At 39.8% G+C, this 24,748-nt stretch overlaps 1 protein-coding gene across 1 annotated transcript; it reads right to left on the bottom strand.

Annotated features, from left to right (window-relative positions):
- Positions 1 to 23,477, bottom strand: LOC124145815 (uridine 5'-monophosphate synthase-like). The gene is made up of 11 exons (XM_046515753.2): positions 23,218 to 23,477; positions 17,307 to 17,405; positions 14,770 to 14,931; positions 13,794 to 13,897; positions 13,316 to 13,487; positions 12,032 to 12,163; positions 10,790 to 10,923; positions 9,504 to 9,633; positions 8,489 to 8,573; positions 8,103 to 8,201; positions 1 to 7,951 (listed from the first exon to the last, which is right to left on the bottom strand). The coding sequence occupies exons 1-11, from the start codon at positions 23,377 to 23,379 to the stop codon at positions 7,764 to 7,766; spliced, it is 1,467 nt and encodes a 488-aa protein (XP_046371709.1). The 5' UTR covers positions 23,380 to 23,477; the 3' UTR covers positions 1 to 7,763.
- Positions 23,478 to 24,748: the final 1,271 nt, after the last annotated feature.

Genomic DNA, 24,748 nt, shown 5'->3' with positions numbered 1-24,748 from the left:
TGAAACATTCAAATTTGTACTCCACATGAAGTGCTTACAGGAAATGATGTTCTACACTTAAGACACGATACAATGAGACATGGGTATTGTGGAACATTATGTAGAGAGCAACCATTGACAGTTGTAGACGATGTAACACTACAGCATAGACAACACCGTGCCTGACACCAAAACAACAGAATTCCACAGAAGGGTCACAGTTCAGTCACGTGACACTAGGATAAAATAACAAAGCAATGATAGTTTGAAATGACAATGCAATGACATGTCAATCACATGTCTTAACCAGATGCCATGTCGCTCTCCATGTCCTGTCACTTTGACATGTCACTTGGGACATAATGTCACATGACATACCATGACGCCTCCTCATCCCTAAAAACACCTTCTCGGCTCAATCCTAGGTCATGCTTAACATAAACCTATAACACACGATGGTTGTCCATGCTGGTGCTGCACTGTCATCTGATGTACCTGATGATTTCTTCAGATTGTGCTGCGTGGAAAATAGATAGTTATAGAACATATGAACATCTCTTCAAATATATAACTGATATGATCCGTATGTATCTGCGGCGGGAGCACACAAGCCAGTGATGCAACGTAACAAACAGGAGATCATCAGATGCAATGTGTACAGCCAGTCCAATAATGTATGCTGTTTCCAATAGAGTAGCAAGTCAAACAGAAACTGAAAGGTACACCCCTTGACTGTCCATAAAGTGTACAGCCATCCAAACCTTACTGCTATTATTATTTTGAGTCTACATGAGGGCATGGATCTCTGATGAAACCTCGTCGCTATATGGCTGAAATAATGCAGATGCAACGTAAAATTTTAACTCACAATAACAAAACAATTCCAGTATTATTCACCCAGCCAGAGTAGAGGCAGATTCAGCTAATATGCTTAATGCTCATGAAGTTAGTAGATGCACAATTCCCTTATTCAATTGGTTACACTATTTTGATAAAAATTTGAATGATGCTTTAACTTGTTCCTTTCCAACATATAACATTAATGTTATGATGGCCTACAAAACAGCAATATAGATATGTTAGACAGCTTTCCATCTACAATTGTCACATAATAACATAAGAATATTTACACAAATTTCACATCAACTACTTCAATAAGTCTAATAAAACAATAAACAAAGTCATCATCAAAAAGTAATTCATTCAACTGCAACTTTTGATACCAATTTCATAAACAAAACATAATAAGAGTAACCACGTGCAGACTATCAACCTAAGTGTGACCCAGTGATTCCAAACTAGCTTCCATCTCCATCGAAAATAGACAAGCATAGGAGCTGCTGCATCCTCTCTAGTCCTTACATCCGTTACTTCTCCAGGGCGGGCATTTCTGTAAACCTACACTCTCGTGATCTCCAATTACCTGCCCTTCATTTCCATTAGCCAATCTGATTGGCTACGCTCCTTGGTCTATCAGACCAATTAGAAAACAAGTTTCAAACCGGTCTCATTGTAGAGTGGGCGATATCAACAACATGGCAGGTAATTTTAGATCAGGAGAACCTCAGGCATGGATCCTGAGGTTAGTGCAGTGCAGTGCAGTGCAGTGACATGCGAGCCCTGGAGATATAGAGGTGCAGTTTATTGCTATCCTGAAGTGGGAGGAGAGTCCAGCCCCACTGTTTGGCTGGTGGAGGCTACAAGCCTGGAGCGGTACCTTCATTTCAGGCTGTATGTGTCCGTAGCCAAATGCATCAGCTTCATTGTGTTCATGTCAGGAAGCTGTTTGACCTCCTCCTAAGGCATGTACGTGAGGTGTTCCCCTCGTGCGACTCAGACTGAGACAGCTGGGAGACAGTGGGGTCGCACATCACAGATTTACCGCAGTACAGCAAGTCGTTTATGACATCAACTGATACTCTCTTACAATAACAATAATCAGTTTATGTAATTTTCATGCAGGTCTATATCCAATCCAAAAATCTGTAAAGTATTAGTCGAGTCGTCAATGTATCCCTCTAGACCCCTCTACACCTACATCATTCCAAGATAAGCCAGCAGTTAGCAATGATTGTTACCAGGTGGTCCATGGCCCACCCATGTCACACCAACACATCAACCCTCCACCCACGTAACAACACAGTGATATGACTGGACCCCTCACTGTGCTCCTGCAGCGATCTGCCCATGCTTATATTCTTACCTACAATACCATCTCACATATCCTAAACATGTGTTCATGGCATGAAGCAATCATGTTTGGGTCTACTACTAGTAATCTGAAGTAATCACTTTCTAAGTAACTTTTACAAAATACAAAGTTCAAGTCTAGAAACTCTAAAGCACTTCTATGAAGTTTCATAATTCATAACATACAAAAAACCAACACAGACAACTCATCCACCGTATCTAAAATACATAATGTTTTTAACAAATTTACCATACAAAATAAATCTGTAACAAAAAACGTTGCTCCAAAACATTGCTACTGGTAAAACCTGCAGTGGACACAAGACTACATACAGCGGAGGAAGAATTGAGCCTCGGTAACAATGGAAACATATCTGGCCATGCATAGAATCATAGATCTAAGTGATCATAACAATACAAAATGGCCATCTGCATATCAGTATAGCTGTCCTACATCGACAGCTAGAAAGTGTCTTTGAGGAGGGATTGACAAGTTTGTATTCACATTTCAGTTTCAGAATATCTAATGACCCTGCCCACAAAATGGGTTTCTTCCTCAAAATATATTTTTCTTCTTCAATTGACTTTTTCCCAACCAAATGTTTATCATTTCATTTATAAAATATTTTTAGGAAAATGTTCAGGAGACATATAAATGTGGTCAGATTTTTTACTGATTCTTTACCATTTTTTTTAACCACTGCAAGGTCCAACAACACATACTGTGGTTGCTTGTCTCTGCCAAATCTTAACTTCTAACCTCATTACGTACTTGAAGGTTACGAAAACAGATCTTGTATCATTGCATTAATTTGTTACTAAAACCAGAACAGAACAAAGGATGTTATACAAGTTAACCAACCCAGTGTGGTTTTCCTCACAAACACAATGCAATATGACCTTGACTTACTTACTTCATTGGACAGAAATTCCAATTGCAATAAAATCTACAGCATTAGAATCTGCAAAATCAGTTTGTTGTACACACTACAGGAGTTATTCCCCTTTGTCCTAAACAAATGCAAAGTGCCTCAACGAAGAAAAGGACAGTTCAACAGTTGCCTTCAGCAACAATTCACATGAAAAACAAGTAACATGAGTGGCACTGATTGAGAGCCCAGGTGCTTGTGAACACAAATACAATCTGTATGACAAATGATTCTAAGGTCAAATCATCTACAGGCTGCAGAAACAACACTCAAGAAGGAAACATAGCATGAAAATTAATGTGGGCAAAAGGTAACAAAATAGTCATATTTCTATACATATGTTGATTTGAAGTCCAATACATCAGCTTAGTGAAAACAGCAGTTGTCAGCAGGTAGTACATTCTTACAGAGCCCTGGCTAGGGCATATTACCATAACACAACATAGCTTCATCACAATGCCCTTGTTATCAGTGGACAGTGGACAGATCCAAATAGAATCAAGTATTTTTCAAAACTCATTTTCAAAGAAAAAGTCAATTATTTTGATCAACATCTATCATTTAAAAAAGAACTAATTTCTGTCAATGTGATTGTTTACAGTGTGCAATGAAGACATATGCAAACCCTAGGGTTAGCCTCTATGTGTAAATGATTAGGACTGTAACCATGGTTACCAGATATAGGAGTTAAATATCTACACGAAACACACAAAAAATAAAAATGGTGAAATGATAGCATGTTTGATGAGACTTGAAACACAAAACTAATACAGGTATTTACATAGTTGAAAACAGTGCCATTTGACACACCTTAACCGGAATTATTTGAGAAATGTCTTGAAAGTAGACAGAGTTAATTCCCCTTGTTTCTATGACCTGTTGAATGTTTACAATTAGGCAGATTAATGTCGATACAAAACCATAAAAATGAAATATGTCGTTTTGCAAACTACTTTTCTCTATACAGCAATACTACTCAGACATTGCTGCTTCAAGAAACAAGTTCTGTACAGATATAATAGAACTTTCATATGCTATGAAATCAAAGGGAGATAACCCTACTTTCCCAACATAACCATTGATCGTGAACAACAAAATGCACAGTTGAAATGTAACATGTCTTAAGCAATCAGTTGTCATGCTTCTGCTTACAAAAGTGGAACCAGTGACCGCATGTCACAGCACTGAAACACAAAATACAGCCTTTGAGAGTTTGTGAACTATGAACAGCTGTTATATCATTTCCTTCAGACTATTACTTGGTAAGAAACTAATTACCTTTTCTTTAACAATTTGGTAACTGTGAACATGACAAATAGCACTCATTCCTTGTTTACATTTCAAATGCTTGGTCGAAGTGGTCTTGTCTCTCTGCTGGCCCTGAACAAGCTCATGGAGAACAGGGATAAGACTAGAACAGACATAGATTTCCTGTTTCCTGCATTAAGGGTTTGAGAATGTTTAATGTTCTCATTCGTTTCAAAGTGATTTTATCTAAAACAAATTTAATAATGACAAACAGCTAACAGTACACTTTAGTTTGAGAAGGACTAGGTTAGTGTGCAGTGGTACATAAGATAATAGTAGGACTGATTGAAAGAAGTTACCTGTTTCATATTGAAAACATTGACATATGCTTAAAGTGTGTACTGAAATTAGTGTACTGTGATTAAGTAGTCAAGTGTGGACCAGTGAACTTACTCTGAACACAGCCGCTATCATCCACAGAACATTCAACATCCACAATATAACAAGCATGTCCTTGACCTTCAGCCACAGCAGACTCAAGGTTAACAACATGGCTGACCTTGACCTAGATCAATCCGACCCAAGGTCACGGTTCAATCCTGTGACGGAAAGTCATAACATCACAAATCTATCTCTTTCTACATTCAACTAGAACAGTCTGAGCTTAAAATTAAAATATAGAATAATTTGATCATTGATATATATCGGAGGGAGGGAGGGATGAGTTGTTGTATCATCCTAGAAAACAGGCTGGCATCTGTTCAACAGTTTGTTCAACAGTTACTTAAATACCCTGCTCATAGATCATCTGTGACACAGTACAGCAGCAGGTTGAGTTAATGGTTGTTACTCTGAATTGGTCCAGGGTTTGCTAAAGTAGAGGCCGGAGGGACTTTCAACATCCAGGGAGCAGAGACCACGAGACCTTCGGCAGTCATCTCAACTCTAAGACACTTGTGGGACTAAAGCTTTCTCAGTTGGTTGTTCACTTCTTGCTGTGTGCAGCCAGGAATCTTTCTTTACTATTATTAGACATTAAAGATTTCCTGCCCACTAGGAACAGTTATATATTCATCCCTACCTGGAACAAGAGACCTGGTATAAACTGTGTCAACATGTTCAAGTTCCACATGCTTCAGGAAGAGACTGACCACACTATAGCGTCCAGCAAAACAAGGCTTTGTTAGTTGTCAGTACTACATCATTACAAGGACCTGCACCGTCAAATACACTTTTCTAAAGTCATAAATTTGGGCATAACCTGATCTTCATGACTAAGGTTTCAGAGACTCCTAATTTTACAGAACCTAGGGTCTCTTCCACTCCAAGGGTCTCACTTGAAGTAACATTTGTTGACCATTAAGAGCACTTTCCAGAATGTAACATGGTAGTTTGTCTTCGGCTGTGGACTTTGGTAGTATTCTTGTGGCCCGGGACGATGGCCTTCGGATGAATTGTTGAGGTGATGTGTTCCTTTGGCTGATAACTTGGACACTTTCACACCTGTCTGGCAGACACTCACACAGCTCTTGTTCTCTATTGTATACTAGGAATAGTCTAACAGGTGAATACATTCTGTAGTGTAATACCGTCACGCACTGCTGTAATTGAGGCATACGACTCACGAAAAAACTTTTAACAATGCACATCTAAATAATCTCATCTTTGGTTGTGGAGAAAGGATTTAAGCATGGAACAAAAGAATTCCCCTTGTTTCGGTAGATAAACTGGTTTCAATAAACCCAGTCAATGGAAATATATTAGTTTGGAAGTTCAAGTGAGACAGTGACAACTACCAACAGTGCTATGAGGAATTAACAATACGGACTCACCGAGCTGCCTACAACAGGAATGTACTCACTGTATCTGGAAATATATTGCTGGTTAGCTTCCTGGCAAATGAATACTGTAAATCTGGAAATTCTTGCGCCATGAAATTATTGCTAGTGGCCAACAAAAGCCTTAACTGTGTTTGAAATGTTTTGCGACCCCTGTTGATGAGACCAAAGATCAAATATACGTTTGCACGTGTTATTTTTTACGTGTAGGAAACCGTGTGATGAAAGGGTATCTCAGTGTTTTTATAAACTATAGATGCATGTGTGAGAGTTGACAGGAAGGTTGGACGAGCATGTTCATCTACCAGTAGGCTTGCGTATCTCTGGACTACTCGGTGATATCTGAGCTAATTGAGATGTGGCAGGTTGGAGAACTCTCCTGACTCTTGACACTGGTGACAATGCATAACTAAGGAAAAAGGATGAGGGATTATTTATTTAGTAATGTACTGGCTGGTTGACGATGTAAATGAAATGGGCCTCCATGTTTTTTGTTTAGTTACCCTGCATCATGAAACTATCATGAGTGTGTGTCAGTTTTGAAGTACTTTTCAGATTTACAGTAGCTGCGAAAAAAACTAACCATAATTGTTTTCAGGACAAATGTGTAAAGAAGAGCCGCTTCAAGCATGTAAAACACTGTACTGTTAACAGTAGGGGTAATTTAGTGGCAATTAAACATGAGCATTGTCTGTATCCACCGATGGATTCCTTTATTAAGTATAAGACATGTGAGAAGAAGAACTTTTGGTGAACTCCATTCGCTAAAACATCAGATCTGTGAAATCAAACACACCAACATCCAATAGCTTGCAGAGAAACAATTCTCACTTGTACAAAAACTATTGATGTAGAAATTCAATCAGGACAATTACATTTAAAGACACTAAACTTTTTCAGACAGTGACATTTTCAACACAGCAACAATAGTCATATCTGGGTATTGATAGCAAAATGACAGAGTCAACAAGTGGTGGTGGTACCGCCTAGGATGTAACGACACGAAGGTATCTTTGATATGACACATTGATGTACAAGGGCTTAGCTCTTCTCCAGCTGCCTGCTCAATGCCAAGAGGAATTCATTATGTGACGTGATCACTGTGTATTCAAATTTGTTGTGCAGCGGAGATGAAGTGAACAAGCACCTTGTGCGGCAAAGATGTCGTATCGACCCCAGTGTTGTTACCCCAGAAGACGCAGTAAGATGGCTGTGCTGAAGCCGAGGGTCACCGGTGGCAGAGGGTGTAGTTCCCGCCATGTTGTCACAATGGAAGCAGCAGCAGCAGCAGCACAAACACCCACGATGATGCATACAAGATTGGCTTTGGTTTCTGCTGTAGTTGTCTGTCTCTTCGCCAAACCTACCTTACACATTCTGTCTAGATACACCCCTGACAAGTCACATGATGGCTGCTGGGATGATAATGGGTTAATAATCACCTCAATATGAAATGTAGGACGTGAACTTGTCAGTGGAAAAGAAATACAAGTATGCCTGACAAAAGTGGTTCCATCCCCTCCCACTGCAGCTGGTGTCTGCAGTGGCCTCCCTCGATGTATTTATCCTATATGTATCCTCATTCAAACTGTGCAAGATAGGCGCGATATCCCGCTTCTTGGTACTGCCGTGCAGCCTCTGCTGGGTCCGTTGCCTTGGTGATGCCACGCCCTACAATGATGATGTCCGACTGGCGGTTGGTGATCACCTCTGTGGGGGTGATGTAGTTCTGGCCCAGACTGTCCTGGCCTTCCGTTAACTGCACACCTGCAGAACATCACATTAACATTACATGGTGGCTCTTTAGTTTAACATCACACTCCAAATATTAAGCAACATGATGGCAGCCCGTCAATAGCGATTACTCTTGCACTGTTAGTGTTACTATAATTTCAGTAAATAGGAAATGTTCCATTACCTGGTGTCATGTGTAGAAGGCTTGGGTCGGATGTGAGACGAGACTGACAAATAAACCCAATGACAAAATCACTGTGCTCCTCCGCCATCTTCACAGTCGCTGTAAGCAAAGAAACAACATGAGACATGTACACACCAGAGCATGACACTCAGGTGCATCCTGCATCCTTGAGGTTTACTTCAGTATCTAGGGAACCCTAAATCTTTTACAGTAGGGTAATGACAAGGACCCCGTGACTTACATGCTTAGGTCCCGCACTGCACACAATCCATGGGCGACAATGGACTAACTTGACTCAGTCAAACATGTACAACTGCTTGGCAATGTTACCTGCCCACACTGAACCAACTAGGTGACACATTGTAAGAGTTATCTGCAGCTGGTACCTGAAGAGTAGTCTCCCTTTGCTAGATTTCCAGTTGAGCTCATCTCTGCAACTAAGACACAAGCTCTGTTCTTGCTAAGTCCAGCCTGTAACATCAATTAGTTGGTAAAGTCAGTATGTGAGGACACAGGCATGCAGCTTGTAGACATCTGAGTAATACATTAAAATCTAGGATTCAAACTCATGATGAGTCAGCCCGGGGGGCAGTGTCCTGCTACACTTTTAAAGAAGCACCAGAATGGATTCAAATTCATTGAGTTCTTATAAAATACTTGAAGATGAAACTCTCTAGATGAGTCAGGTTAAAACAGGTTGGAGCAAAGTGATATACCAACTTTGACTTACAACAGTACATGGTTCATACACTGTTAGCCTCACAAATTTCCATGAGTTTTTCTGGGTATTATGCCAGTTTACCATGATACTCCATCAATAAAAATCACAACAATAATCACGAACAAAATCACAAACACAGTGTTAAAATTGGCACTAGTCCTATAGTCCTTACTAAACTAAGGACTAGTAGGAATTGGCCCATTTTAAGTGTTTTGCTATATGTTATCATTATAAGGACTAGTGGACAAAAACTGTTAGTTTCTAACCCTGAAACATCACCAATTAACATCACTTCACTCTGGTCAAGAATGGTCAAAGCATTCATTTGCCTGTCACATGTTTGTATCTCCAGAATAAATTACTTGATTAAACATATCAATGATTTTTCCATGACTTCATAACAATTTTCAATCTTCCAAAGCTATTCAAGGCCAGGGAAACTCAAACTGAGATCTATGCCCATCCAAGACTCCATGACCAGTATGAACCCTGGAGGTAGAATGATGTGTATCCCGATGAACACTGCTTTGTATGCCACTTTAATTTCATGTTTCAAAAGTAAAATCATTTGAAAGACCGTGAAGCTCATCACAAAGAATGCTGCAACAGCTACAACCACAACTTCCAAGACGGATGAAGACATACTGAGGGTGCAACAAGGGAAGTGTTGAGATGCTGACCTGTTTGAGTCCCTGTATGACCCCCTCTCCTGGCACGGAGTGGGCGTTAGTGATGTTGGCCCAGTCGGCAATGCGGTACATGCCTCCGGTGTACTGGCTCAATACTGTGCTGCCAATGTCAGCAAACTTCCTGCAAACACAACAGAAACTGCTGCTCAAGCATACTGGTAACGTAAGACATTAAGAACTACCTGAAAGGAAGGTGTGGAAACATGGGGCAAGTGGAATCATCCGTTGAGTTCAGCATGGGGGGGAGCAATGTCAGTCATGCAACTCAAACATACCTTGCAGGTCCATGACTATCGCAGTCTACTATAATAGTAATATTATCTTGGACTGTCTAAATTTTCATTTCAAAAACTCAAGAATACCACAACTCCTTAGGTGAGGGGAGGTGAAATTGGGTTTAACGTCGCATCCCAAGATTATTGCACTTATATAGCGACATGCATGCAAATGTGTGTGTGTGGCTGATTGTACTAGTCTGGACTGATGCCGATTTATAGTGCTAGCCCACTGAGATACCATGCCGCAGCTGAACATGAATACCCCACTCAGACACAGTATACGGACTCCGAACCAACCAGTCCTTGTTTAAGCCCCTTATGCTGAGCGCCAGATAGGGTAACAACAAGTACCATCTTTAAACATCTTTTGGTATGATGCGGCCAGGGATCGAACCCCTGACTCTCCGCTCTCTGGACTCTACCACAAGACCACCTCTGTGGTCTATAAACTCCTTAGTAAATGAATGGTGCCTTTAGTGATAAGATTAGTGGGAACTTTAACACTGACCAGTGATGGTTGTAGCGCTAAGATGATGGTAACTCCCATATAGTATTACTGACCAATGACAGCAGTAGTGCCAAGATGATGGTAACTCCCATGTATTAACACTGACCCATGTTTGATCCTTACTGTGTCACAATCATCTTCCCGAGGCAAGAAAGTAAACTGACTATAAAAGTCCAGTTTCCACACTTGCCAAACTAGGCTGGAATTCCGGAATGTCATTTTGGCTTGACTAACAAGTCTATACATATTACAATCAAAATCGCGTATTGAACTAGACATTTCTACGTGCAGATTTTGGTCAACTGCAGGATTTGCAACGTATGTGTACAATCAACTGGGCATCGACAGAAATTTCATAAATCTTTTCATGTTCTTAATCCAGGTGCTCGAGTAATTTGAATGCACTTCACAAGGTAAGACCCGTTTTATTACAATATAGATCTTGGTTATCACAATGGCTGTAGATGTTGACTACAGGAAACAGTCCCTACCTGTCCTCAAAGATGAGGAAGTTGTGTTTCTGTGCTAGCTCTGTCAGTCGCTTGGTAAACTCGGGTGTGAAGTCCTCCAGAATGTCTACATGGGTCTTGACAAGGCACACATGCGGCCCCACACGGTTCACCAGCTGGAGACAACAAGCAACATTCTCAACCTTACTCACACAAAAATATCTTGGTTCTCTGACCAGTGGGTGAAGAACAGCTACTGATTGCAAACTGCTGTACAGAACAGATGATGCTAACTTGATCATTCATGAGAATTTGGGTAATGGCCATTGCCAGTTGTGGTAATTTTGAGGCAAGTTATTCAATACTGCCAATACTTCTGCTCATAAAAGATTATGTCACATGTGTGATAGGTCACCCAATTCATAATGTTCATCACATGGTCGTATTATTATTTTACAAATGTCACCTGTCATGTACCTATTCAACATATGTTCACATGTCACCTGTCACATGACCTATTTCAACAAATGTTCACATGTCACCTGTCACATGACCTGTTTCAACAAATGTTCACATGTCACCTGTCATGTGACTACCGTATTTTCTTGAGTATAGTGCGCACTTTTTTTCGAAAAAACACAGGTGTGTAGAAGGGGGTGCGCATTATACACGAATTATGAGTTTGGATGTTTTTTTCCCCCATGGAAAGACATTACCGTGAGCACGAAACACCAGAAATACCATGTCAACAAATCCATACTGAAGTACGCAAAATAATCATGTAATTACACTGTCTGGCTATAAAAAGTGTTCTTTGTATATCTGGACTTATGTTTGTAACTTATTTCATTAATTTTATTCAAAATTCCTTATAATATTGTTTTTATTAATTTCGGCGAAATCGTGTGTGAAGCGATCAGAAGATCGCACAACTCACCGTTATTAACAGCAACCACGGTCAGAATACCGCTATTGACGCCTTGAAACGAACTTTAGTTGACAGAGAATGGATACATATATCATAAATGACATACTTTGACTCGTTAAAAGTCATATTTGTTTTTGTTTGACGATTCTATGTCAACATGAAATTCTCGCGATCACGCGCTCACGTGCGCGTGAGCCTTGACGGTGACTGGTTAGACTGGTTCCATGTAAAAAATAATACCTGGCAAAAGCGATCAGCTGCTTCGCTTAGGGTGCGCATTATACCAGGGTGCGCACTATACTCAAGAAAATACGGTACTTCAACACGTCACTGCCACACTTGACCCCAGGACTCACCTCCAGGACCTCGCCACAGCTGGTGAGGTCGGCAGACACAGCCAGGTTGCTTTTCTTAGCCTCCATGATCTGGAGCAGCTGCTTGCTGATGGGGTTGGTGCACAGCGATGCCCTGTCTGCGTAGTTGTGAACCTGCAATACACATCAGTGTCAGCCACTAGACAGACAACACAGACTGGGGCTGCCTAAACAATACCTCACTGATAGCTTGGAAGAAGACGCTAAAACAGATCATACACAATGCAGCCATAATTAGTGATGTTGCAATTCACTTGTACACCGTCGGACAACTTTGCACGATGACACCCAATACACTTAATTTGGCGTCGATTCACAGTTAATTGTCCATGTTGATCTCACATCGACATGAATAACCAAATACAAACGATGTAAATTCCTCATACTCTTCTTGGTCATCATTCGGATGTGACACCGGCCTGATAACAAGACTGACCAGCTTTTCCTTGCTGCCTGACACAATACAGTATGTAAACTTTGTTTCTTATTTTCTCATATCAAATAATTGACTTGACTCAGTGTCATGTCGATGGGTATTAGTCAGTTGTCCTTCTTTACCATTATGAGCGAGTCTATCAACTCTATTCATCAATCGTGTGACACCTGTATCGTGACATCCCTATCTATAAACAGTCCAGGGCCTCCAACATATTTCACAATGTTTAGTTGAAGAAAGCATCAGTGAGAGTCTTTACAATGTGTGGCCTGGTGTCTGTGAGTCAGAGTACCACTCTGGTGCTCATGCTGTCAACCACTGTCTGCCTGGCTCTGACACTAGCACTTAATTCAGGTCATGGTGATATAGACGTATTATTGAGGAGCATCACAATACAATACCTACTGATCATGCACACACAAACCACATGGCAACTTAACAGACCTGACAAGTTAGAGATTTCTTTCTGAAACTTATACCCCTCATACTGTGAATATTATCAGTAATAGTCCAACAGACTAGTGATGGATTTAAAGGCGTTAATTGCTGCAGTCACCACTATTCCAACTATATGACAGCTGCTTGTAAATAGCCTAGACTAGCCACACCGACAGGATTCGATGACACACAATAAATCTGGTTACAGAGCCTGATAACCTGATTCTATTACATTGGCTACTATAACAATCAATCAAGTGCTGAGGACCTGTTCTACCCAGGGTACCCATGGGCATCTAATCTTCCTCATCCAAACCACAGGCATCAACCTTACTTTTCAATGTCTACAAAATCTCTCTATTGGATTCACGATAGAAAAGCTGTAAACAGACCTTCTTTGCCTTCTTGTGCGAACAGTGTGTGTCGCCAGATCCATTCCTCTTAATGCCACTCATTGCATTGAACTTGTTCTCAGCAATGAATTCTCGGACTCTCTCAATATCAGGCCCCGAGAGTCTCTCCGAGGTCTGCAGCACATCCAACATCTTCGACAACGTGCACACGCTGGAAACACAGACAGCACCGTCTTGGATCTTGAGCCATTTGTATGTATATTTTGACATTATCGGAACTAAATATGACTATTTTCATATCACATCCTGTAATCATTTTTAAATTAACTGCACCTAGGAGGCTAACATCCAAGTACAGACATGTTGGGCATTTCCAAAATGTAAATTTATATAATTGCACATAAAGACTAAGTTGAGCTTTCTACCACAAGGCTGACAAATGTTATCAGACTCCAGACTATCAGTTGAAGTGTAGATTACAAGACCATGCATGTGACAATCAGTGAAGGACTCCTACCTGTGCAGGTGTATTCCCTCGCTCTTCAACATCTGGGCCCCGCCCTGCTCTCTGTCCAGCAACACCACGGCATCACGCACATCAATGTCAGCTGTCTTCAAGGCCTGGAAGCAAGTCATTCTCAGGTCACTATGGTTACACACATTACGACAAGCAGTAGAGCACAGGGCCTATTCTCGTGACTTCAAACAAAATGGAAAAGACAAATTCAAGAAGATACATTCTTCAGTGAGGACACCAGGTCAGAAATTACATATCCTATGAAAACTGGAGGAGTTTCACAGTTTAGAGAACCATGCATGGCTTTTAGTCATTAAGATATTGTTAGGAAATACTGCAACATGTTCAACCAGGAAAGGTACTTCAGCCATATCCTTGAAGAGTTAGAAATTCAAGAACATGGTCACCACCAAAAACATTCTGTCGACTGGAACACATCATAATGTGAGCATGTGGACCGGCAAATAAAGTACCAATACCTTATAAATCTTTGTATTCATATAAGTTATAAGAGAAAATTGTGACTGAACTTCGTGTGAATGACTTGCAGATCTAACTAAGTTACTTCAGAGATGATGTCATTGCATTGAACATGATGTTGAAAAAATCAAAAGTTTAACCAGTTTTTTATTTGTTGAAAGTTGGAACTGACAAAATTTAGGGGGCAGTGGTAATTTTTAGAGTTTCGAAAGCCAGTGGGAACACTGATGATGGCAGAAAGAAAGCCCGAAGTGATGCATGTCTAAGATGTTTACCACTTTTGCAAAATAAATATGTTAAGTAAAATATCACTCATTGTAAAATATAATGTTTTGGATGAAAATGACACCAAACATGCATGACTTTTGAGTCACGTGACCTCCTGCCACGAGTTCCTGACTTGCCCAGTGACATCTGATTGAGAGGTCAAGGTCAGAACATGCAGGGCATTAAATATGTTCTTGTGTTGATTCATCCCAAACCAATTTTACCCTACCTGTGCTGTTTCCAGAACACTGGATCCACTGGTGACAACATCCTCGACAACCAGACAGCGCTCGCCTGGCTCATAATGACCTTCTATCATACGCTTGGTCCCATAATCCTTTGCTTCCTTTCTGCGTATCAGCATGGGCATGTGATGCTTTGTTGCAATACACTGAAAAGATATGCTGGTGTTATGCTTCTTAAACTACGTGGCTCATTCAAGAACAAGAGTAAAAAAGAAGTGTCAGCCAGTCCTGGAAACAGTCAGATAATCCTAGAAACAGTCAGCCAGTCCTAGAAACAGTCAGCCAGTCCTAGAAACAGTCAGCCAGTCCTGGAAACAGTCAGATAATCCTAGAAACAGTCAGCCAGTCCTAGAAACAGTCAGCCAGTCCTAGAAACAGTCAGCCAGTCCTGGAAACAGTAAGCCAGTCCTGGAAACAGTCAGCCAGTCCTAGAAACAGTCAGCCAGTCCTAGAAACAGTCAGCCAGTCCTGGAAACAGTCAGCCAGTCCTAGAAACAGTCAGCCAGTCCTGGAAACAGTCAGCCAGTCCTGGAAACAGTCAGATAATCCTAGAAACAGTCAGCCAGTCCTAGAAACAGTCAGCCAGTCCTAGAAACAGTCAGCCAGTCCTAGAAACAGTCAGCCAGTCCTGGAAACAGTCAGCCAGTCCTGGAAACAGTCAGCCAGTCCTAGAAACAGTCAGCCAGTCCTAGAAACAGTCAGCCAGTCCTGGAAACAGTCAGCCAGTCCTAGAAACAGTCAGCCAGTCCTAGAAACAGTCAGCCAGTCCTGGAAACAGTCAGCCAGTCCTGGAAACAGTCAAATAATCCTAGAAACAGTCAGCCAGTCCTAGAAACAGTCAGCCAGTCCTAGAAACAGTCAGCCAGTCCTGGAAACAGTCAGCCAGTCCTAGAAACAGTCAGCCAGTCCTGGAAACAGTCAAATAATCCTAGAAACAGTCAGCCAGTCCTAGAAACAGTCAGCCAGTCCTAGAAACAGTCAGCCAGTCCTGGAAACAGTCAAATAATCCTAGAAACAGTAAGGTAGTCCTGGAAACAGTAAGGTAGTCCTGGAAACAGTCAGCCAGTCCTGGAAACAGTCAGGTAGTCCTCGAAAGTCAGTGAGCAAGGTTCAGTTTCCCTGTTTCCCTGTTTCCACTGCACAAAACACACAATGTTAGCAGCCATATGAGGACCCTGGCACAGATAGGAGATGCAACTCTGTATATAGCAATTTATAGCATTTTATTTAATTTGGATAACATGAACCATGGCTGGATAATAAGAATTAGGCCTTAAGGCTCAACATTGGTTGATACTCTCCATAACAAAAACACACAAGTCCTCTCTGCACTACAAGACCAGGGCTCCAGATTATTTTTCAGCATCAGGAGTATGTATTCCTTATTATTTTAATATAGGAGTACTGGCAAAACTAAAAAGTACACTTAGAGTACTGAATGGAATTAAATGTATTTAGATTGCTACTCTCGTGTAAATAGGTTAATAATTATTTTTAATCAACAAATAATATGTTTTTCATTGTACATGTACGTCCATTGTTTAATGAGCACCTCCTTTTGGGTTTTCAGTATCTGGGGCGGGGGGGGCGAAATAGAGTATTATGAGCAGAATTGTTTCACATGGTATCCCTTCAGTAAAGTCAGGTAAACAAACAGGTAATAACAAACTTGGTCAATACAAATTTGAAATTTGAGATAAAACACAAGCATAACTAGACATGATGATTAACCGTTTAAAATGTATTGTACTAGGCATTGTTTTTTATGCAGAGATGAAGATTACTGTGTGTATTTTCTCGTAAACTGAGCAGGAAACAGCAATCAGACAATAATTTATGAATTTAATTTTAAGAAATAATTTTAATAATAACCATAAGCATAACTTCCGTACAACTGATCGCTATTGCCGGATACTTTTTAGGTATGGAACAATATAACCAGTTACCACCGAGGCTTCCCTGCTTGACTCGATATTGACATATAACAGTCAAACTACAACAAACATGACTTTTAATCAGTCAAAGTATGGCATTTATGACATATGTATCCATAGTTAAAATTTGTTTAACAAATGTAGTAAATTTTGAACAAAAATAGTAAAATAGTCCAGATATGCAATGAATACTTTTTGAAACCAGACTGTGTAATAATATGATTAATGTACGGACTTCAGTATGGACTTGTTGACATGGTATTTCTGGTGTTACGTTCTCACGGTAAGATCTTTGCGTTGGGGGAAAAACAATCAAAACTCATTATCGTGTGAACAATATGCACCACCTTTACACAGATGTGTTTTTTGGAAAAAAAAGTGTTTACCATACTCAAGAAAATATGCTGCTTGAATTCAGAATTATTTTTTTTGAAAAACGTCTATAAATGAATGTTAGACCGCACATGTACATGATGTATGTTGTGATGCATATTTGATGCGTTTTCAAAATTATCCCCCACCATATCGTGCATTTTCATCTGTACATACAGTGATAAAGCATTTACCCAGAGCCATGCAAGACTTACTGTTGCGAGCGGCAAAGCTGTGTATGGCACTCCGCACAGGGACTTGAAGTTGTTCTGACAGTTCTGACTGGCATCCCACAGGTATTCTGACACTCGTACCTGTAACATAAACAATCATGTCCTAGGGCTTGATATAGCTAAATACAACATGCACCAGTGCAACCTATTGTTGAAAAATGCAACCTTATATTTATGTCTACATGCACCAAGTGCATGTCAAAAATATTCAAATTTGTGTCTAACCTAACATGTCCACACACCATCGATCTTTGAACACATTCAATACAAATTAGCTTACTCGCGCCATTAGTGGCTATTACGGGTTATGTCAGACCAATATCTACAGACCAATCAGATTCCACCTCTCATATCACTTACATTTGCTACAAACAAAATGATGGCACCCAGTCAAGATAATCTGATCAAAATCAAAATCAATACTGTGATAAAACGGGTCTTACTTCGCGAAGTGCATCAAAACATGTGACCACCTTGATTAAAAACATAAAATATTTAGAAAATATCTGTTGAGTGGATGTCAATTTCGTTAAGCAAGTTTGATTGGACAATGCACTGACTTGTTAGTCCAGCCAAAATTTAACTCCTTAATTCCAGTCTAGTTCGGCAAGGGTGGAAACTGGACTTTTATAGTCAGTTAACTCCCTTGCCCCAGGAAGATGGACCATGTGCACGTTTCAACTTTGATAAATTTATGGCCACAGGGTGCAGCCTGGTTTTGTCTGGTGCAACTAGGTTTTACATGTAAACATGCACTTGGTGCAAGTTAAATCAAGTTCCTGAAATTAAGCCCTGAAGTCTAGATAACATGCTACTCATCACAGAACACAGACAACATTCTGCAGGAAGACTAAGAGATAATTGTCTACTCATTTGAGTGAGTGAGTGAGTCGGGTATAACGCTCCTTTTAACAGTATTCCAGTCATGTCACAGCGTGTCAGCTTGATCTGGGAGGAAAGGCTGAACCCAGTGTTCATGGTGGTAAAGTTTGCTTATGTGCGGGGGGAAATGTCATAGTTTTAATATTCAGTCCATATTTTATCATCATTTAGACAAATGCTGAGCATGCTGAGGAAAACAAATGATTGTATCTGTTCCATGTGTACATAGTCAGTGATTTTCCTCCACACAAATAGCACAGGACATTTTCATACATTTTTATTTTTTGATAGGATGTTCTTCTATATTATTACCAAATTCTAAAATAATCTTTAAGATATTTCGGATAACAATCATTCAAGAATTAGTCACTGTAAAAAAATGCAACCATTCTGAATGCCCCGGATTGCCCCTGAATGATGAACTAGTGTGGTAGGGGTCTAATCTGACAACCACATATAACACAGCTACCTGTCAGGAATTGCCATGTGTATACTCACTCCACAAACTCACTCACTCACCTGTCAGGAAAACATATATTAAAGTGAGTACATATTCACGGCCATATCATCATCATTCTAATGGCTAAAACTTTCTTTGGTCAGATATGAAAAAGAAATTAGTTCCCATAGAAACCAAAACCTGCACATTAAGAAATATTTCCCTAATATGACGAGATCCAATTACTTTCTGGCCTTGAAAAGGTTAAAAAAAGAAAGAAAGAGAATATTTACGCTTGCACTTATAAGTTGCTTAGAAAACTCTAGTGCCATTGTTAATTGTACATTTTCATGCCATGTAAAGAGATTTTTGTAACTTCCTGTTAATAAACTCACATTTTAACCATACAAACAAACCCAGAACCATTCTTATACACAAAACAGTGAATACTTTTAACAAAATAACAAATTACTATTAAAACATGAAAAATTTCATCAGAAAAATATCTCAGAAATCTAGACACATGATATGATCTGTTTGAAAACTGATTTTCTAGCAATCATTACAAGTAAGTCATCAGGGAATTACATGTTGAGTGAATTACAAGTGTAATACCACTGAAACTGTTTCTATTGTTAGGGGAATGGTAAAGATTGGCCTCAGTGAGTACAGAGTGCTCTGAAGCATGCGGTTTTGTGTTTAACTTTCTATCAGAATCCCCAAATGACCCAAAAAACCATTCCAACACTTGTAAAGTATTGTTTTAATACTTGCAATATGAGATGTCAACATGTCTGGAATTTGTTTTACTGATAGGTTCTGTTAGCTAAATAAAGTCATCATTCCATCTAGGGAGCACGGGGGGCCCAGTCCTCTAAGGCGCCGCTATTCGCTGTGCAGAGTAGTGTCCCTTGGGCACGCCAGAAACCTATGATTGTGGGTTCGAATCCCATTTGGCCCGATTATGTTTCTAGGTTTGTCAGCACCATACCTGTGCTCGTGGGTTTCACCGAAATGGTAAACATCTGAGACCTGCATCACTTCGGGCTTTCCTCCCACATTAAGCTGACACGCCGTGATATGACTGGAATACTGTTAAAAGCGGCGTTAAACCCAACTCACTCACTCATTCTATCTAGTACATGAAAGAAGAAATATCAGTATCATATACCAAAAGAGCACATCAGTGATGTCATGTCATGTTGGCATAGTGTGGGAGGAAAGAGCAAGGTGATACTGTTCTATCAAAGAAGTCTTATATAACTCCTGAGCATGGTATGGAGCCAACAAACCAGTTCTAACCATGCTCATAACCAGGGAAAATCTGGGATTTGAACCCACTATTAAAGTAAATCCTGGTATTGGTAAACGACGCAACTCTGCACAGAGAATTGTGGCATCTTAGACCACTGGCCACCCTGCACCTGGTTGTAAGATTAACTTTTAAAGTGGCCTGTTTCTACAGAGTACAGAATTGCAAAATCAAGGGTAATGAATGTTCTGCTCTCGTTTCTGGCCCTAGGAGACAAAATATGTGCTCATACAGGGATGATCTGTTCAAGTTCGCAGTTCTGGAAGCAGACCCTTCCCATCCAAGACTAGGTGAATAATCACATAAAACACCAGTCTACCATTTCAGCTACTAGTCTTGAGCATGAGTCTAGTAAGATTATGTTTGGGCTAGTATTCAATGGTATTAAAAACATCAGCTCATCAAATACCAAAACACTAAACTAAAGTATCCTTAGAGCCAAGTTTGGGCAGGTAGACTGAAATGTTTTCGGCACCGACTGGAACACTATCAGCATGATCATATAACACTCAGACATAAACTGGGCATGGCAAGTAGAGGAAATGGGCACATGGCACATGATGGTAAATCTGCTGATGTTACTTTCACATTATTTGTTCTCTGATCATACCAACACAGATACTAAATAAATACATTTCACCTTTAAAGTGCAAGTATGAAAATAGTAACACATTTTTCTTACATCCTTTTGTAGCCAGTATGATGTACAATATGATGGCCGAGGAGAAAAGTGTGAAAACGTTAAGTTAGCGCTGTTGTCCTTCTTTAAGAGTACATAGTTTGTGGTCTATTTGTCACAACCAAAACAAATCTTAAAAGCGCTAACAGGAGGCGTGGCTTCATTAGCACGACCGGCTAGGCCTGCAAGCTGATTGGATATTACCACCAGCCGAGTACAGGATATATGCGATTGTTTCATTAGTTGTGGGGAGAACTGTGTTGTACATATAATACCAGTATGGATTCCATGTATGTCAAGAGCTTTATAAAGTTCCACCCACACCCTCAATCTGTGCCATTATAAAGATAGACATCGATTGATCTTTGTAGCCAATTAGTGATAATGAACCAGAATGGTATTTTTCTCACCTAATGTAACATGGCAGCAAGTGACACGGATTCCCAGAGTTTATGACATGTCACTTCATCTTTGTAGTGCTATTTCATGACTACAACGGGATATTGTCATTTGGAGAAAATATACTAAACAAACGAACTAATCTGTGTTTTGCAATCACTTGTAATCCATGTGTCCAAGATGGGGAGCATCCTGTTTATTTTCGTCACTATTGTCGGTCACAGGTTGGGGTTCACTTGTACCGAAATCACCAATTCATCTTCAAAGAAACTTTTCACAGAATATCGCAAAAAGGAACAAAGGAAGTTCAAGGTAAACACAAAAAAGTCTCATAACAAAATAAATTAAAGTACAGAAACGTGAACAATAAATGCCTTTGTTATTTGTTTGTTTGTTGTTTAATGTTGCACTCAGCAATACTCCAGCTATATGACGCGTCTGTGAAATAATCGAGTCTGGACCAGACAATTCAGTGATTGACATCGTGAGCATCGATCCATGTATCAACCAAGTCAGCGAGCCTGATCACCCAATCCTGTTAGTCGCCTTTTACGACAAGCATAGTCGCCAATTATGGTAAGTATGGGTTGCTGAAGACCTTATCTACCCCGGAATATTCACGGGTAAAATGCATTTGTGGAATTAGTATGTTTCGCACATTGTTTTCTCACCAGTAGTGAATAGTGAACTAAATTTGTGATGTAAATGGCCATTGTCACATTTCATTGTTGAAAGAAAAGAGTATATTTTAATCCTTTAAATCCACTCAAATCCACTATCGCACAAAAATGCTACATTACTATGGTCATTGGTATTACTATAGGATGACATTTACATGATATAGTCCCAGAAATAAAGTTATCTTATTCAAAAATATATATCTACAAAATAGAAAATAATAATTCCAAATGGAGCACAGAAAAATCCTTAATATGAGGCCAAGAGCTGAGGCAATCTAGACTTGCCAAATCTTTTTAAAACTGAGTTGGTTCTTTAAAACTTATGCTCTAGGGTCGAGGAGACATACTAGTATTACTGTTACTTTATCATCTCATCTTCTTGACCAATAAATAGTTTTTTGGAATTTGAGCATTGTTTTAATTGAAAAATGGTTGCTTGGCTAATTTATTCTGATCTTATGATTACCATGATTACTGTTAGATAGAGGTAAGAGGCACTAGCACCTTACCATCTTTAAGGAAATGTAGCATTGAAAGAATAAAGAAGCTTAATTTCATCATAAGTCAGTGATATCTTCACTGATATCTAGTTTCAGCCAAGGAAATAAAAATGAAAAGAATAGAAATGTTTAGCAAACGTAACTAGGAAAACTGAGAGAAATCCTAATCACTTGGGCATACAAAAACAAAACAGTGATACATTCCCACTGAAGTCAAGCCAATGCATGTTCTCAAAAAACAAAATAATCAGACCTAAATATCATCTTTTTTGGACGTCTTTTTCTAATGAGATGTTATTTCAGATAAGTACTTTGTATAAACAAACATCTGAATTGAATTCGGGTAAAAAGCATTGCATAGAAATTTAAGTAATTAAAATGGCTGCAAAAAAAACAAAATAATAAGGAAGTATTCAAAGTATTCACGAAACACAAATCAGAAAAAATCGCTCATCATACGTGTCACTGGTAAAAACGTTATTAGTGACAACAGTATTTGCCTCCGAGGTCCCAACTGTGTTTGTTTGACATGTTTGAGGCTAAAGCAAAATGGAGACTGGCTTTACACAAGTGTTTACACAAGCGATGGCACTGAAAATGAACAAATCGTTTTACAATTTTCTCTGACCGTCACTAACACTTGTCGTAAAATACAAATCACACACAAAAGACTCCGCAAAAAACATAATTCCCTGGTGTTAAAACAGGAAAAAGACATGTTCTAGATGATTGCGCTCAGCATTTGCACCCGGTGCCCCCAGTCTCATTCTGAGAACAACCATTTCGGACTTCTTTGTTTGGTTAGGCTTGAAACAGTGCTTAAACAAATCAGTTGTCAAACAGGAAACTATTAAGCAATGCATTAACAATTGTAGATGTAAGAAAAAGAAATATTATTTGAAAATGCAACTTAATGCACCCCTGCAATGGAAACGAATCGCAAACATTCGATTGACCCGAAGGCGAGACAAGCTCGGATAGGGGTCCAATTCAAAACCTTACCAGGATTTCTGGATAGGACACAATCACCCGCAAATCGATGTAAACGGGAGATTCGATACCGCTCTTCAATTTGAACGTTCCAAATTTTACAGCTTGTACATCGTAAAGGCGTATAATCAAATCTTCGAGGCTCATCCGCATGTTGTTCATGGGCGCAGCCATAGTTGATTTTCTCGCCACCTGCAGGAAATTGCTCTGAGGGGAGACAACTCGGAATATAACCGCTCCCGCAAAGCACTGCGTGACACGAGTTGCTCAGTCAGTCAAGTGCGAACCATGACGATCAGACATCTGCCTTCCAACAACCTTACTCGCACAATAGCGGACCTTTGTAATAGCTCATATGTAGCAAGAAGACAAATAGATGCATAGAGGAGCCTACAATTACAGATAAAAACGCATAAATTAAAGTTTAAACCGCTCCACCGGCCAGAGATAAGGACCGGGCTACCAGAAAAGGACCAATCATATTAAATGATCGTTTATCGTTAGTTTGATGTTTTACATGCAAATTTATCGGTAATGGCTATGTATAAGTTTGTTTTGCAGTGTTATGGATGTCGCGCATCTAGTAATTGCTGAATAATTGCCGTCGAGTCTGTATCATCAGCGGTGCAGTGTATGTTAAATATACTGGTGTCAGCTTAAGTGCGTTGTGTGTCGAGCAGGGTTACCGCGGTGCAGAGAGCAGAGGTTACCATACACTACATGCGCGCGTCTCATCCCCCCACCCCCTCACCCCTCCCACCTCCTCCTTCTTTTCTTAAGGTACATAAAAGGCCATCAACCCTCGAAGGATCAATTTCGGCCCCAGGAAAATATAATCTTCTAACAAAATCAAGCAGTTTATTTGCACGTATAGCGGTGCTCGTTGCACCGGGGCATTGATCACGGCCGTAGAACTTCTATCAGCATTAATAACAGAAACGATGGAGATTAAAGAATCATACCAACAAACGCCCACAGGAGCAACAAACAATAGAACATTTGGATATATTTTAAATGAGTCTGTCATCATGTACTGTCCTTATAATATCCTTTTGTTTCTCTTCACGGTTTCTCGACTACAATGGCGTAGCGCTCCCGTGCACTCCGACAAAAGCCGAGTGCATGCCCTACAAATATTCATAATTGATAAGCTCATTACTATGACGTCATCTTGTCGAGAACTAATTGGACGGCTTATATCATGAAACGTAATAGATATGTCAAATTCGCTTTTAGGATACCATCCGTGATCTAAAAAAAAATAATTTGGAAGAACAATTTCAACTGCAACGAGGCATTTTTTTAAAGTCTACCTCCCTCGACGTAGGAAAAAGTGTTATGAGCGGATGTGAATTTATATATAGATAAATAAACAACCGTCTTTTTGTTGTGTCTGCATTCAACATATTATTATACATAGATCCGAACCATATGTTAGAATTGATATTAAATCTCAACAATAGTGCAAAACGTGCCGTCCGCCAAACAAACACTTGATGTAGACTTCCATGGAATTATTTCTCATACTATGAAGGTTAAAGCG

This window comes from Haliotis rufescens, unplaced genomic scaffold, assembly GCF_023055435.1.
Source record: "Haliotis rufescens isolate VD_foot unplaced genomic scaffold, xgHalRufe1.0.p SCAF_6, whole genome shotgun sequence".
Classification (NCBI taxonomy): Eukaryota; Metazoa; Mollusca; class Gastropoda; order Lepetellida; family Haliotidae; genus Haliotis; species Haliotis rufescens.
The sequence above is the reverse complement of the archived record's forward strand: the minus strand, read 5'-3'. Positions and strand labels throughout refer to the sequence as shown.

Excerpts from the sequence above, each read along its gene's own strand:
- LOC124145815 (XM_046515753.2), bottom strand. The coding sequence starts at position 23,379 with ATGGCTGCGCCCATGAACAACATGCGGATGAGCCTCGAAGATTTGATT. Across the intron at positions 17,406-23,217 it reads TGTCCTATCCAGAAATCCTG|GTACGAGTGTCAGAATACCT; the intron begins GTAAGGTTTTGA and ends TTTATGTTACAG. Across the intron at positions 12,164-13,315 it reads CGCACAAGAAGGCAAAGAAG|GTTCACAACTACGCAGACAG; the intron begins GTCTGTTTACAG and ends TGTGTATTGCAG.